Raw genomic sequence first — 15,494 nt, 5'->3', positions numbered from 1 at the left:
GGCAGTCTGGTCTAGGACAGCACAGGGAAATGAACACAGGAGACAGGTGCACCTCAGGGTAGAGCTGCGAACACACCCACAGTGAAACAGTGTCTACAGACGCCCCAGAACCCGCCTAAGATCAACGGTGCACCAGAACACATTTTTAACAAGGAGGAGAAAGAGCTGTTTCGTTTGAAAACTGCTGTTACATTTAGGAACTTTTAATAAATTGTATCTAATACAAATGTTAAATATATAATACTAGCAATAATAATAAGTCCTGAATGTCCTAATTTGATATGTGCCTTCAGCAGTAGTCATTTGTTTGGAAGTATTATTTATTCTTATATAAATCATTCATATTTATACTCAGAACTTAGTGACTTAGTGTCCCCAGTACCCCCACTCCCCAAATAAATTGAATCAATGAATGGATGAATAACTCCACACACATCACACACAGCAACCCCCACTAGAGCCCTAGATTCCTGACAGTTTGTCAGCTGCGTGGCTCGTTGGTTTCCAAGGCTCAGCAGAAGACCCCCAGCCCGGACCACTGAAACCTCAGTCTGCTTTTTCTGAAGTTCTGCTGTTAGATTGGGATTAAAATCTTGACTGATTCTCTGAACCCTGGCACACGGGATGGCAAGATTTAAGAGAGACTTGGCTTTGGATTTTTGCCACTGCAGTTTACACAAACAAGTTGTGCTAGTCAAAGTTGTGCCAGAAAGTGACACCCACAAAACAGTTATGTTTACTTGTTCGGTTGCTGGCCTTTGCATTTTCAGTAGCAGAATAGTGAACAAACTAGTAGGCCTGTCAATCAGCACCAGAACTCTGACTGATCCTTACACAGATGAGGCAACACAGCACTGTGCACAGTTAGTATCAAGATTAATTGAACTTTAGACATGGCTGGTCTTAAAAAGAGACTTGTGGCATAATCCTTTTATATTCAGAACTGGGAGTAACTGCCCTTGAACATTTATTATCCCCAAAAAGGGGATGGATTGGGTCATGAATTTTTTTTCTGGATCTCAGAGACCATAATTTATCACGATGTCTCAGTGGATGGAGATATCATCATACCAGCTAAAGCACACTTGGCCTCTGGTGCACAATATCATTGTAGCCACCTCCCAGCAAAAGAAGCCTTTTATCAATAAAGGGCAGAAACGCAGGTCAGAGTGATAGAGTGCCCCTTTGTGTGCATATCCAAGACAGGGTGTTAGCAATAACAGTGCAATAACACTTCTGTGCATCTAAGGCAGTGGAGCTGAACAAAAACAAGTGCTTGGAAATTCAATGTAAGTGGATGCACTACACTGGGTTGGATCAGGCCCAGTTAAGACATGACTTACAGAAAAAAAAATGTAGAGAGGGTGCATTACCTTCCTTGGATGTATTAACAGGTCTGAGCTCTTATTCGAATGGTTATGAAATGACTCAAAGCTACACAAAGGTGGCTTAAATTTGCACAATGCCAGTTCACATTTGGACATTGACTTTGAGTAGCTGTGTTTGGAAACCAAAGCATGTAGAAGGTGTTGCGTTTGAGAATTAATGTGAATGTTCACAACTGAATCCAAAATGAATGTCCCTGATGGTAACATTAATTCTGGTTTTACTCTTAAAAGGCCATCATCCTGTCTTCATAATGCACAATACTTTACCAGATAGCCTTCTGTCTGACTGCCATATCAGTAATTTTCCTCTTTCTTAATACTTTTCACTGCCACTCATGCTCCTGAGACAGAGAATCACCTTTGTGATCATTTAAGAGTCATATGTGGCTGCATTTCAGTGCTAATTAATTGACTTTAAAGTTTGACACAAATGAAACCTGTACATCTTTTCCAGATCTGTTGTTATTTAAATAGCCATGTATGGTGTTGAGAGCACCAGCTTTGTGTGCCTGTACTGCATAAGAACCAGAAGACTATTTGCACCAAATCCAATTGATTTGTCTGCTAAGTCACCTGTATCCTAGCTTACTCCCTGCAATAAGCATTGTGTGCTGAAATAGGGAATGAGGGGTTTCCTGCTCCAGCTGACACTTTTATCCAAAGCATTTTACAATTCTGACTGAACACAGTTTCAGCCACTGAGGGTTAAGGGCCTTGCCTAGGGGACCAAGAGTGGCCATGGTGGGATTTGAAGTAGCAACCTTCTGATTAGTAGTCGAGTACCTTAACCACTGACATACCACTGCACAGCTTTTGCGGGAGCTGCACCATGGAGGTCAAGAATTCCAGCTGCTACAGCTATGAAACGATGGAAAACTGGACTGGTTAATACAGATTTAATGTTGGGATAGTTTTGTCATGAAATGAGACATGAATCATAATGATTTATCATATCATAATGAATAAAACCCATCACCATATAGTGTAATCTTATACGAGCATTCCAGATTTATATTTTTAGCATACATTCCCATAACAATAATTGCGAAGAAAACAATCCCCTTCCCCTTAAAGCCCCCCTTCCTGCCTCCCCATACATTTAACCCATGTTCTTGAGATCCCAGGATTGACTGTTCCATCCTGATTTTTTTAAACATTTCATATATTGATAAATCCAACGTAGTGTTCTTGTCTGTGTAAAGGCACATGATTGTAACCATTAGACTACTGTAACCCATACCAAAAAATATAATGACCACAATATTTACATCACATATCATACCTTTCTATCAGTTGGCAGGGAAACCACAAGGGGATGATTAAAATTTTCAATTAGTTAAGCCTGTATCTTATAGCAAGTGTCCTATATTCCTCAGTAGTCTCTTTGATAGACTAAAAACAATCATTCACATCTTAGCACTCAATAGTGAGTACCTGCGTGTGCCTTTTTTCAGGATATCCTGCCCACTCCGTCCCCACCCCCATGAACCTCTGACCTTAGCCCCATGACCTGAAGGTCAGCCGTGTCCATGGACTATAAGTGAACCCTCAAATCTCAAATCATCAGGAAAAAAAATATTTTCTGCTCTAGCTGGCCCTGTGTTTTGTAATAAAAGATCCCCTAATTTATTATCTGTTGATACCAGCTGTACAGCTACACCAACTTTCTTGTTCTCCTGGAGAGGTGCTTGACATCTGATGGCACTTGAGTGGCCTTAATAATTACAGAATTGGAGATGACAGGAAGAATAATAAAGATACCTTTGTTCCCCTCTCAAAAACAACCTCATAGAAACTGCATCAAGACCCATACAAATGAGTTAGCAGGGACACAAGGAGTGGAGCTTATGGCTTCCTCAATACATAACACATGTCCAGCTACATTCAGAGAAACAATTGTGGGTTTTCAGGGCCACAGTAATTAACTGTACATCTTGATCTCGTGATGTCTTTCACATTGCTGTGTCTGGCTGACACCCCCCATGGTCACGTATTTTCTGTATGGTGTGTGAATGAGGGCAGTGGTAACTCAGTGGTTAAAGCACTTGACTTGTAATCGGAAGGTTGCTGGTTCAGCTTGCCACTGTTGGGCCCTTGAGCAAGGCCCTTAACCCTCAGTTGCTCAAGTTGTACTCAGTCATAATTGTAAGTTGCTTTGGATAAAAGTGTCAGCTAAATGCTGTAAATGAATGTGTCCCCCAGACATGCATAGTTCAGGTTCAAAAAATTAGAATCCTTCCAGGATTATTGTACCAGATGTCAGATGAGTTTTCTAATTATTCAAAGACAGCAAGTAGAATTGCTGGAATCCATTGTGCAATACAAAGTTGTAGCAGGACTTGTACTTCTTGATCAGCTCTGCACACCCCTCTAGTTTTGTTCAAGCTCTATTCAGTTAACAAGAATAATGCCCAAGACCGCCAGTTGCAGGACACATCAGAGACCCTTTAAATCCTGCAAGAAACGTGAAGCCTAAGCACTTTTCCCTCTTGCATCATTGTATCATTATATGAGTACTGCCTCCAAACCTTGACAAGACAACACGGGTCAATTTAGGCTTTTCCTTATCTTTGCATGAACTAAAGTCTAATGATGTGAATCAGCTGGGTTGAAGAAACACTACATTATGCAGTGAAAATGCCTCTAAGTGGGACTAGCCATGTCAGACTAATGGAATTTCCTATCCAAACCTCAGGGTGTCAAGGACACATCAGTTCCATGAGAACTCAGGATGGGATCAAGGAATACCATCACAAAAGAGCCTGACAAAGGGTGATCCTAGCACAGCAGCAAGTCAGCCAGGCCAGAACGGGATTCACACATTCTCAACAAAGGGGCAAGTGAGCAATTTCTGACACATCTTACCTTCAGGACCAGGAGGTGCTGACAGATTTGGGCATTCCATGGATACAATAACAAAAAGGAACAACATCAATCTTTCATGAAGAATGAGAATAAAGGTCCCAGGGACCCAGAGGTCAACTTCCTGTTTGGGTCTGGGCCACAGGTGTTGGAAGCAGCAGTGGCGTGGCCAAAACAAACATACAATAAAGGAATGGATGTCTGGACTGGGAGGAGGCATTGTCTAGTCCACCTCCTGTTGGCAAGAAGCCCTCAATACTGGGGGTAAAACATCAGCTAGTTCTACCACTGTGTCAACATGAAACTAAACTTACCATAGCTCTTAAAGACTACATGATTTAGCAGATGCTTTTGTGACCAAGTATAATTTAAGGAATTAAGGGGCATTACCCAGGGCCCCAACAGTGGTAACTTAGTGATGGCAGGGCTTGAACTGGTAACCTTCTGATTACTAGTGCAGGACCTTAACCACTGAGCTACAATCACAGATACTTCATGCATAAGGCATCTCAATTCTTTAGTCTACCATCTTTCCAAGAGAAGTCAGTACTACAAACCACCTTGCTCTTTGGTTTAAGGCTCTCACTTAGCTTTAAAGTGATGAAATATGCTGGGACTGTATCATATTTATTTTATTGGTGTTATAAGGCTTAATGTGATTGGCCTGTGCTACTCTCAGCCAATAGGTCAGGTAAAACAAGCACCCTGAAAATTTTTGCAGCCAAGTCACCACCCAACAAAGCAAAACAAATTAAAACCACACCTTCCAAGCAATTATTCTCTCAAAATATGCCATTCATGTACCATCATTTTCTGAACTGTGGACCAGGGCCAAATTGCCACTGTAATGAGTCAAGTTCCCCAGCATACCAAAAGGTTTGTCACAAAAGAAAACAAGTGGGAAGAGATTTGACTGGGCTAATAAAGCCTATGCTGTATTGTGAAAGCAGCTCAACTTGAATTGTGTGAACACAAAAGGTCATGCACAATCACAACAAGAGTGACATCAACCCGGTCCAAAACGAAAACCCAGCAGGAGGGTGATGGGGGAGCAACAACCCCTTTCAGGCTATACTTAGGGCAGATCGACGGCACGGTCACTGTCACTGAAGCGACCCACGCAAGAATTTCCAGCTCTGACAAGCTGACCCTGTTTCCTTATTATAATCTTCCTAATGTTCATACTCATCAGTAGTGAGTTAGAACAGCATGGATAAGGTAAAATTGAGTTTACAGATATGATTAACCCCTGAAATGGTCTTCGGTTAACATTGAGATTGTAATACATTATGAATAAGTAATACATTATTCAGTTACTGCAAACAAAATATGTTGAAAGCCCAAACCAGTATGCTACCAGCAGCATTAAAAATTCAGTATAGTCATTAAAAATCTAATGTAGCTGTCAGGTTAACAATGTAGTTCAAACAGGTCTTGAAAATTGTCCCCCACCTCCAACAGGCTGTGCACACCAAATGTCAGCAAGTCAAAATGCCTGCCGAGTAGGATTTGTTTGTGCCTAATCTAGGAAGGAATTTTCTAACCTGACAAATTCATTGTGGTGTGATTATAGAAATAGTGTGGCCAGGGAGAAATTACTATATGGGCCGAAAATCAGTGTGTTCTTGTTCGAGTAAGAAGCAAGACCAGGTGGTTATTATTCTGCAGGCAGTCTTGATACCATCCTCTCTGGAAAGCGCTCGTACAGTTCTAGACGCATGATGTCATTCTGCACGCGCCTCATCAAAACCACTTAGAACACGTTACATAACTAGGATATATAGAGTTCTAAATGCTCACACAACCGCATTGCTAAAGCATCTATCGAGACTCTTCGGGTGGTCGCCAAGACAAGTGATCGCCACTATATCAATGGACACAGTAGCCAAACTGTGTCATCACTGTACTGTATTGCTATGTACAAAAATAGCAGCCAAAGGACAAAACATTCCCCAAATGCAAACCGTAGTTTCCTTCTTTAGAAATATAACTTTCTGCGAGATATTCTGCAAGTTATTTAAAATCTATATTAAATAGTACGAATAATACACATGCAATGCTGTGGTATATGTTCAACTAAATCTGCGATAAATGATAAGAAAAGAAAAAACTTACGTTTCTCATCATCCGCGTGCACTAAAGATGCTGCTCTTGATAAGACATCCAAAGGCGTTTCCATTCTTGGTAAGACCCTAATGAAAAATTACCAGTTCAAAAACGCCGTGCGTCGAAATAAGATGTTTTTTTTAAAAATGTGCGTATTTCTTTATGCTGCATGGTCGAGAAGTAGCACAATACACAGTATGTTTGAGGTCTTGTCAAGCAGCTAGCTCCTGATTTCGCCGCGTCAGACTGAAAATGGTTCTATTAAAATCTGACCTGTGAACCTTTCCCCACATTTAATGCCTAGGCTATAGTCTATTGAAATTAAGACGATCGTAGTGTCGTTTCATTGATGGGTGTTTTCAACTTAATTCGGTGAATGAACTGCCAAGCATCCGAAGCGCTACTCCTCGACGTCCTACTTCCCACACTTCACATTCCAAAGATACCACTGTTGTTTAAACAGAGAAACTGGTTACAAACGCGCTTACTGTAACAAACTACATTATGTTGGACTTAACCTGGCACGATATTCTTTTACATGCTTTTAGTAATCAAAACAATCGATCCTGTATTTACAGTGGGGAAAACTGAAAAGCTGTATCGTCTGATCTCAAGGAAGTGTTCGATGTTAAGAACTGTTTTCAACCAACCACACATACAGGAATGTATTAAGTGTTACAGTAAAAAGATAGTGATTACACTTTTGCTTTTCTCACTAACAATTCAAATGGATATTTTAACAGGTGTTTTTTACTATTCTAGCGAAGCTGCATTACACCAGTGTCGATTTGTAACGTGGCCAATAACTACCTTATGATTGTTTTGTAGATTGTCCCTAATAAGTTCGCGTTCTTCATCTAATAGAATTTACTACGTAACTGAAAGATCATAACTGATTGCTATGTAAATAAACGACAAAGTAGGTCACTGAAACGACTAACTAACTACATACCACTTTGGAGCGCCACTTTGGAATGTCCTAGATTTCGACAGTGCTGTAAATTAAGAGAAGGAAAAGCCACAAGTAGTATTAAGTCCACAGAAACAGCTAACTGTTCCGCGTATTCAAGACTTAGTTCAGGGTATCGCGCACTTGAGACGATCTTAGAACAGGAATGCTTGGAATGATGGAATTCTTCCTAGCAGGTGGTGAGAGTGGAGAATTCTCATTGGCTAAGGTTAACAAAAATGAGATCAGCATATATTATGCTAATACATGGATTACATCATAACTTTGTAAACGGTAGGGTGATGAAACACTGGTTGATAAACAGTGGCTGTCTAAATAACAGTAAAGAAAAAATGAAAATTTCGAACAGTTGCAATTTCTGAAGGGCAAAGGGCCATAATATACTATGATATAGCTCTAAATGTATTACATTACCCAGGCTGAGATCTTGTAGAACATCTGAATGTAAATCAGGGGTTCCAGATATCATACAATATCAATTTCAAATCAATATTAAATATCAATATTAAACAATTACATGAGTAATTTTGCTTTTTCAAAGAGGATGAAAAATCATGTAACATTTCTGTGTGTAAAGTAAATCCCTCTACAGTTTGGTGCAAGTTACCTGTAGGCAAGCACTACACATATAGAAACATGCTTTTAATCTGTCATTTATCAAATCCATTTTACATACAATAAGTATTACTTGGTTCACCTGAATGTACGCTTAATGACATTCAGACATGACTCTGGCATTATATAAAAATGTTAAAATGTTCATGTCTTGTAAAGATAGTTTTCTTGTCAAAAAAACAATGATCAGTCAACCCAACACAGTTCATGAGAAATATGGAGAGAAGAAATCACGTCTTCCTCCACCAGCCTTTCGACATCTTCTGCAGCTTTTTCATACTGTATGACACCGTCTTCATGAGTCCTTTGGAAAATGTAAAAGCAGGACAGCTTTACTTCAGACTTGAAGCATAATTTGGTATGTGTGACTTATCAGTAAATTAAAATCGTGAATATCCAGAGAACATATGGTAAAACAGACACATCTACCTGCTGTGGCAATTCCTTTGACACTTTGTGAAATACTGGAGGTTTTCACTATCGATGAGATGCCTTTAAAAAGAAAGCAACACAAGTAGTTATATATGGTTTTATCAAAGTTATGAACACTGAGTGGCCACTCCTTTGATTCCAAGAACAATGACCTAGCCACAAAATTGCATTATAATAACATTCTTATTGAGCTTTACTTTGCCATTGTCATTTTCAGTTCAGTTGTATTCTCAGTTCAGAAAAGACCGGCAGCCTAGGATCCCACTAATGAAGGACCAAGCCTTTTACCTAAGCCCTGAACCTAAAAATGCAAGTGGCTAGAATTTCCTGTTCCACAATCTAATAGTAACCTAACAATAACACAGCAAAACAGGTAACCTGACAATAACCTACATAGCCAGGGAACTCTGGCCAATACGGAATGGTACCTGCCCAAGACACTTCGGCTCCACCTCACCTTTCACAAACTGGAAAAGCAAAATTGAGGTAAAATGTGCTAGCAAGATAAAATACATCACCTAGACACTGCAAATTTTACCAGAAATCTATTTCATATAAAGCTACAAATAATTTTCAGGGTTCAAATAAACCATTCACTGCATGGACATGTATGGATGCAAAGAAGCATGAAGATCTTTAAACTGCTATCGCAAATAATCATTAAGTTATAAATGATCAGTCAGTAACATTAAGGACCAAAAGCCTAATGCAAATTAATGGCACTACAACAGTTTAACAAGGTCAGTAATTTAAAGACAGATATCAGTGTTTTGAAAACTGTAAGGTAAACGTTCAGACATGCTTTTGACCATTCATGCTCCACTGAGGTTCCTGAAGAGCCTTTGTAAACATATTTAGGAAGGCCAGTTGGGTGAGACAAGGCCAAACATTACTGAGAACATTGTCTGGTGAGTGTGGTTCATTTTAGCAAAAGCTTCTGTATCACAGCAAACGGTAAGCACAGATGCTGGACTTTACTTCAACTGGTGGCCTGTGAGGGTTAAGTAAGGAACCTATTAACCTCTCCACTGGTTCAGATTATTAGATTATATTACTTTAAAACAAACAAATAAATAACTAGAAAATAACTTTTAGAAAACTAAAAGCGCAAAGTGCTTATAAGGAAGGAAATTGGCATGTTGGGCTTCACAAAAATAAAGTTAATAAAAAAAATGCATCTGTCATTACAACAAATCCTTTGAATGGAGCATATTTCTAGGACATTTGTTTTATACCACCAATTTAACAGGTAACTCTGAGATAGTGGTTTGTAGGCGGTTCAGATGATAATTCTGCTGTGTACAGACCTGTTCTTTTGAGTTATGTGACAGGAACCCTTATGCCTCAAATTTACCAACAAGTCATTTTTAATTTAAGGTGTCATAATAGTCTGATCCAGTGGGCCAAAATGTGCTAAGAATCACATAAAACACATGAATAATGACGAATTTGCCCATAACGTGCCTAGCTATTTCAAATTCTGTATGCTGAATTCTACAATGTGCACTCACATTGTCTTCCTCTGGTGATCTTGTGTAGCCCTAATTTAGAGCTCATTTTACCTTGCTGTACTACGGAGGCACAGTCTGGGTCCTGGGCCACTTGCAGCAGTATCTCCTCCACATCTCGATTCTTCCCAGGAGGATCCACCAGGCGGGTGATCTGTTGCTGTAGCGTCCGAGGCAGGGCCATCAGCTGGGTAAACTGGCCCTCCGGACTTTTGTCCACCTGGATGGAAACAGGTGCAAAAGCTGAAATGCTTCCGTACATTTTTACATTACAGTAAGAACACGGCATGAAGTGCCGAACGTCATTCAGCAGAAGCTACAGCTATATTGATGTAAACTTTAAAGGGGTGGGGGATATGCAAACAGCGATTTCTCAGTTGAGCTGTGATTTATGCCCTGTGACTGCCAACAATGATAGTGCTTTTTGCCGAGACTGACTGAATGACTGCTGCACAGGCACCATAAAAAAGTAGTTTAGACAACAGTCTGAATTTAAATGAAAAAAGTACCTGTAAAAGAGCAAATACTACAAATAGTGCGATTGAAGTGTTAATGGTGTCATAGATCACTGTGTCTGAACAGAGTTCAGCCCTGCAGGGTGTCACTCGCTCTTAAATAACCTGCACATCAAATGTGAAATTTTTCACTTAAGTATTTTTCATTGTTGATGATGACATCAATGTGTAATCGTTGCAGTCCTATTTGCTTCTTTTAAGAATAACCCAAACAGGCATGCAATTCATCAACTTAGACATGCCTTCTTAAATTAATACTTATCCTAGCAACTAAACAGTATTTTTGTATGGAATGTATAAGAAAGTCATGAGTGAAGGTGATAATAAATGTAATGCTTAAATCTGCCTTCTTTCTCCTAAGCACAGATGTGTTTTTTGCCCTGAGGCATGAAACAGGTAGACCAGCAAATCAGCCCGTGCATTTAAACATATCTCTTGCTAAGATTTTCTTTCAAAGTAAACGTGAAGCTTTGTTCAATCATCCCTCTTTTTGATATTGGACGTGCAGTGTTTTAAGCTCTCGATCCCACAACACTGGGCAAGTTTAAAAAGTTAAATTAATCTTAATGCCAGGAAATCTGCCTTGGAATACATTTGAGAAGTCAACACCCACTCACATCAAAAAGGAGGACTTCTAAATGGAGTTTTAGAAGGAACTGTAATTTAATGCTGTCTATCACAGGATAGCTTGAAAGTTGACATCATACATTGATTTGCAAGGGAATATGCCAAAAACAAACAAACAAAAAAAAAACAATGCAACACCTCACACCTCCAAGCCCTTACTGCTTAATATCATCTCCTGCTGGACAAAAGCTACCAGAAAACTAATTAAATATAGACTTCATAGCTCACCTCTAGTCTTCCCTGTTGTGGTCTGTAAACCACCTGTGGGCACTCTTGAAGAATATTATTATATAAAATCCGGAAGTGCTGCATATTGTCCTTGACAATGTTGGAAACTTTGGATTTATCCTCACCAATCACCATCCTGAAATCCCCTAGGCACATTACACAATCACAGAAGACATTTATGATTAAACAGGAGTGATGCTAAAAGCTGAGCATGTCATTTTTTGACTCATGGCCCTTGTTAATCAGCACAAATGCATTTGCTGAATAACTTCAAAATCATCTGTTGTACTATATCAAGTTGTAACTGCAGTTATTTGTAATTTGTGCCATTTTTTGTAAAAATGACAGAGAAAGTAACTGAGAATCTTTGGACAGATGTGTATAGGTCTCATTTGTTTCATCAAGTAACAGAAGTTGCAATGCACAAGATACACTGGGCAGGATCACCAGAGTAAGATAGTCCAGCAATCTGGTGGAAAAGCTCCTCCTCAGAGAAGCTCTCTGGAAGCATAAGGAAGCAAGCATTAACCGCACTCTTCAGATTTGACACCAGGGCGGCGTGAAGCTTCCCATTCTCATTCTGCAACAGAATCCGCACCTCAAGAAAGCGAGTAGAGAAAACAGGAGATAGGGAGTTTACTTGATTAGTTATTTATATGTGCAACAGATTAGCAAGTACATCACTTTTCAGGAAATCAATTCCAGGACAAAAATAATAATCCTATCCACAAAAATGGCACATTACATCTAATGAACAAGACAGATACTGCAATAACTGATGCTAGAAAACCTTCAACATGTCTTACATACATTTGATGTTTTATTATTTCAATTTTTCCTCCTCCATTTCTCACAATTAAAACATCATTTTGTCCTATTATTATTTCAAATTATTTGTTCAAGCACTTAACAAATCAGAAGATTATTATTCATGTATCCCATAAAACTACCTACCTGTATTGACATGTTCATCAAAACAAGATATCCTACTTGTTTTATCATTTTCACTTTTCTTGTGAGCTTCCTGTAACTGCAATAGCAGGGTAGATCCTTTCAAGTTTTCTATAAAAGTTTGAGAACTCAAAGTTCTCATTCCAGTATACTCATATTAGGGGGAAAAGGCTACTTTAATGAGATGAAAAGGAATTTGAAGGATTATATGTGTGTATGGTTGCAACTTGCATAATTCCTCTACAAGTCATGCACTGTTCATAAACATTTTTTTAATGAGGTATCATTAAAGGTTATTAGGAAAAATGTGTGGTCTATATTCCACCTTTTTCAATTATGTTAATAAAATAATGAAAAGTAAGAATAATGAAAGTAAACATAGTAAAACAGTTCTCCTTATTCTACTAAAGTGAGATCAGACATTAAAGTGTCTTTGGTTTTAACCAAAATCGAAGAGTCATATACAGATCTATGACTAAGCTATATAGCATCATCATCTCTGTAGATGAGAACTTCCTGAAATGTAGCCCACATTCAGCAACAGATAGCTGCAAAGATTACATGTTATTGATGATTCATGATACTTACTGGTTTGTGCAATCTTCCAGCTACATACATAGTTTTCCAGTGAAGCAAGTCATCTATCAAGGAATCTGTGCTGATTACACCATACTTGATCATCTGCAATGACAATTAATGCTAAACCCTGTTGAAATCTGATTTTACAACAAACATATCACCTAGGCCAATTTCTCAACAGCTAAAGCAGGCAAAACAAAAAAAAAACTAGGTAACTTCCTCTCGCTTCAAAGTCTCATCACATCAGCCCTCACTTTAAAACATGTCTATTAATCTGCTGGTGATGACAAGTGTAAGTGCAAGTGCAGTGTGCCATATGTCAGAGAAATACAAATGAGTGCAAAGAAATGAGTACAAAGAAACACATCATGGTGTTTGATTGATGTTCCCATCAAAGTATGGCATTTGAAGTTTTTCAAAATTTACAAACCCTTCCATCAGTAGGCACCAAAGTGTTGAAGTACACTGCAGCTCCATAGTCATTCTGAATGCTGCTAATCTGCTTTGGACCAAGAAATTTTAAGAGAGAGTAGTGTTTCCTGTTTTCTCTCAAGTTCTTTTTGTGCCAAGTGATGGGGTCGTCCACAGCAAATACAAAGTCCATCATGTTTCTCTATTTAAAAAAAATTAAAATTAAAAAACATGGCAGGTTGGCAACATAATTAAGCAACAAGAACCTAAGGCAACATGACCACAAACTAACTAGCTAGCCGACATGACAGTAGCTAAATAACTACTAAAGAGAGGAATACTTTGGAAATGTAGCTGCCTTACCCCCATCTGGCCTTGAGTGGTCCCAGCCTGTTTAAATACTCCAGATCCATATGCAAAAGCTAGGCTAATGTCTTGAGGAAACTGTGACAGAATTCTCCGATAGAAAACACTTGTATTTTGTAAGGCTGGAAGCGTCATTTTAAGAAGCGATATATCTGCCCAGCTAGCTATATATCTAAATCAATTTATCTAGCTACGTAGATACTAAATAATTACATTTCACTCATGGCTGAAACTATATTAGTTAGATACGTACGATAGCTAGCGTTATCTAACTATCTTACAATCCGTTCACCTATGGTTCCTATACGACAGTATGTTAGCCGACTAGCTCTAAATGATTGTTTTTCAAAAGCAAAGTATGATAGTAATAAATTAGGGATTTGTATGGTTTATATGCTTATCTTTCATAAGGATTTGGAGACACTAGCTAAGGCTAGCCAACTACATTGAGCTAGCCATTGGGCTAACGCTGTTGCTAAACAAGGTAAAGAGCACGTTCACGGAATCACGCGACGCCATCTCGCGCTCTGGAGGACGTTACGTATATTCGACCCAAATAAACATCAAGGATATTTCAACCACGTAAAGGCATTATTGTAAGAAATATAGGAAGGATAAAAAGAGGGACTTTTTTCTTTGTATGATATAGAGGGCTTTTACGATAGTTTCAGCAGCATCTCACAGGAGAGACCTGCCAAGCCATTATTTACGTTGGGCTTACGTTAGTTTTTCCATTTTGTGTCCCCTATATGAGCTTTCTCATACTGGTAATAGTAACACTCCTCTAACAAAAAAAAACAAAACAAAAACAACACAGGGTATTTAATCTGAATGAACTATTTGTGAACCTTTAATATCTTAATTTTAGAAGCAATGAGATATAAATGGACATGTGAACTAATTAAATAGATACGGTCTGCATACTCAAATAAACAATTACGTTTTGACCCGTTGATTTATGTTGTATCCCAGTTCCCCCATTCTTAGGCCAACTCGTTATTTTTGAATGAACAATTCAATATAGCGATAAAGGCAACCATTGGCGTTCAAATGTGCAGTATTTTTTTTTTACCACTTGAGGGCATAAAAGGGTTTTTCATGAGCAATTGTGGCAGCAGTCCAAAATGTAATGAAATCAGTTCGCTAATTGTATGAGAAAATTTGTTTTAGTTATGAATGCAGTTGAGTATAAGTAATTAGATTAATTGTTACATAAATAATTTCAGATTTTTAAAAATGATTTCGATTCCAATCTATATGGCAGGACAAATTATTAAAATAAAAATACTATTCTTATTGAATGTGAGAACCACAAGCAGTATAAATTGAGTGAATAAAAGTTGAATTAGTCATATCAAAGGATAATGTTCCACACGAATTGCAAATTACAAATTCATATTGGAAAACAAAATATTAATATGTCTATGTATTGAACTTCCCCTTACCACATTAAGCCCACCGACATCTTTGTGTTCACAGCTGTAATTTAGTAATAGATCTTTCTGATGTAAATGTATGTATTTACAAGAAACATTTGAACGTTTCATTTGAAATGTTTATGTACTATTAAACTAAATTAGACACTTGTTAGAAGAACTTACATTTACACTTGACGTGTCTTGTTTAGTAATTGCTCTAGAATTGTGTTCTACTCTATAGCATTGTACTTTAATTCTCACTCTAGGTTTCAGCACTGACTCTTGGCTTAGGTAGTGTCTCAGTTAAGGATATTTTTGGACTCAATTATTTGTGTTAGCAAAGGACACTTTAGTTGTTGTTAACAAACGACTAAAGCACTTTTGTAAGTCACTGTGTATAAGAGCACCTGCTAAAAGTCAAGTCATTGATATAACTTTACTGTAAAAGATATGTCTGTCTTAGAAATAGTAGTACCAGCAGCAGTACCTGCTGAAGCCTACTGATTAATTTCAGAAAA

The 15,494-nt window shown here is 38.3% G+C and overlaps 2 protein-coding genes across 8 annotated transcripts in view; both read right to left on the bottom strand.

Annotated features, from left to right (window-relative positions):
* Window positions 1-7,451, bottom strand: part of vgll4b (vestigial-like family member 4b) — a 28,933-nt gene extending 21,482 nt beyond the window's left edge. Inside the window, exons 1-2 of one of the 2 annotated variants that reach the window (XM_027029331.3) lie at window positions 7,309-7,451; window positions 6,366-6,442 (exon numbers count right to left, since the gene is read on the bottom strand). In XM_027029331.3, coding sequence (XP_026885132.1) covers window positions 6,366-6,429 — 64 coding nt within the window. In that variant the 5' untranslated portion in view covers window positions 6,430-6,442; window positions 7,309-7,451. Of the gene's footprint in view, window positions 1-6,365; window positions 6,761-7,308 lie in introns of those variants that run through there. The other variant, XM_081705854.1, reaches the window with a different exon arrangement.
* Window positions 7,452-7,953: 502 nt separating this feature from the next.
* On the bottom strand, window positions 7,954-14,049 carry tamm41 (TAM41 mitochondrial translocator assembly and maintenance homolog). 6 transcript variants are annotated; one of them, XM_027029338.3, is made up of 8 exons: window positions 13,556-14,049; window positions 13,212-13,394; window positions 12,791-12,883; window positions 11,699-11,849; window positions 11,252-11,397; window positions 9,936-10,101; window positions 8,371-8,433; window positions 7,954-8,245 (listed from the first exon to the last, which is right to left on the bottom strand). In XM_027029338.3, exons 1-8 carry the CDS (start codon window positions 13,691-13,693, stop codon window positions 8,172-8,174), a joined length of 1,014 nt encoding a protein of 337 aa, XP_026885139.2. In that variant the 5' UTR covers window positions 13,694-14,049; the 3' UTR covers window positions 7,954-8,171. The 6 variants fall into 6 exon arrangements, with proteins under 6 accessions (XP_026885139.2, XP_081561975.1, XP_081561977.1 ...); XM_081705849.1 differs by lacking the exon at window positions 13,556-14,049 and adding an exon at window positions 12,206-12,313 and having other exon boundaries at window positions 13,212-13,230; XM_081705851.1 differs by lacking the exon at window positions 13,556-14,049 and adding an exon at window positions 12,206-12,313 and having other exon boundaries at window positions 11,699-11,831; window positions 12,791-13,354.
* Window positions 14,050-15,494: the final 1,445 nt, after the last annotated feature.

This window comes from Electrophorus electricus, chromosome 22 (assembly GCF_041902795.1).
Source record: "Electrophorus electricus isolate QZ-2024a chromosome 22, ASM4190279v1, whole genome shotgun sequence".
Classification (NCBI taxonomy): Eukaryota; Metazoa; Chordata; class Actinopteri; order Gymnotiformes; family Gymnotidae; genus Electrophorus; species Electrophorus electricus.
This window is presented reverse-complemented; position numbering and strand designations above follow the sequence as displayed.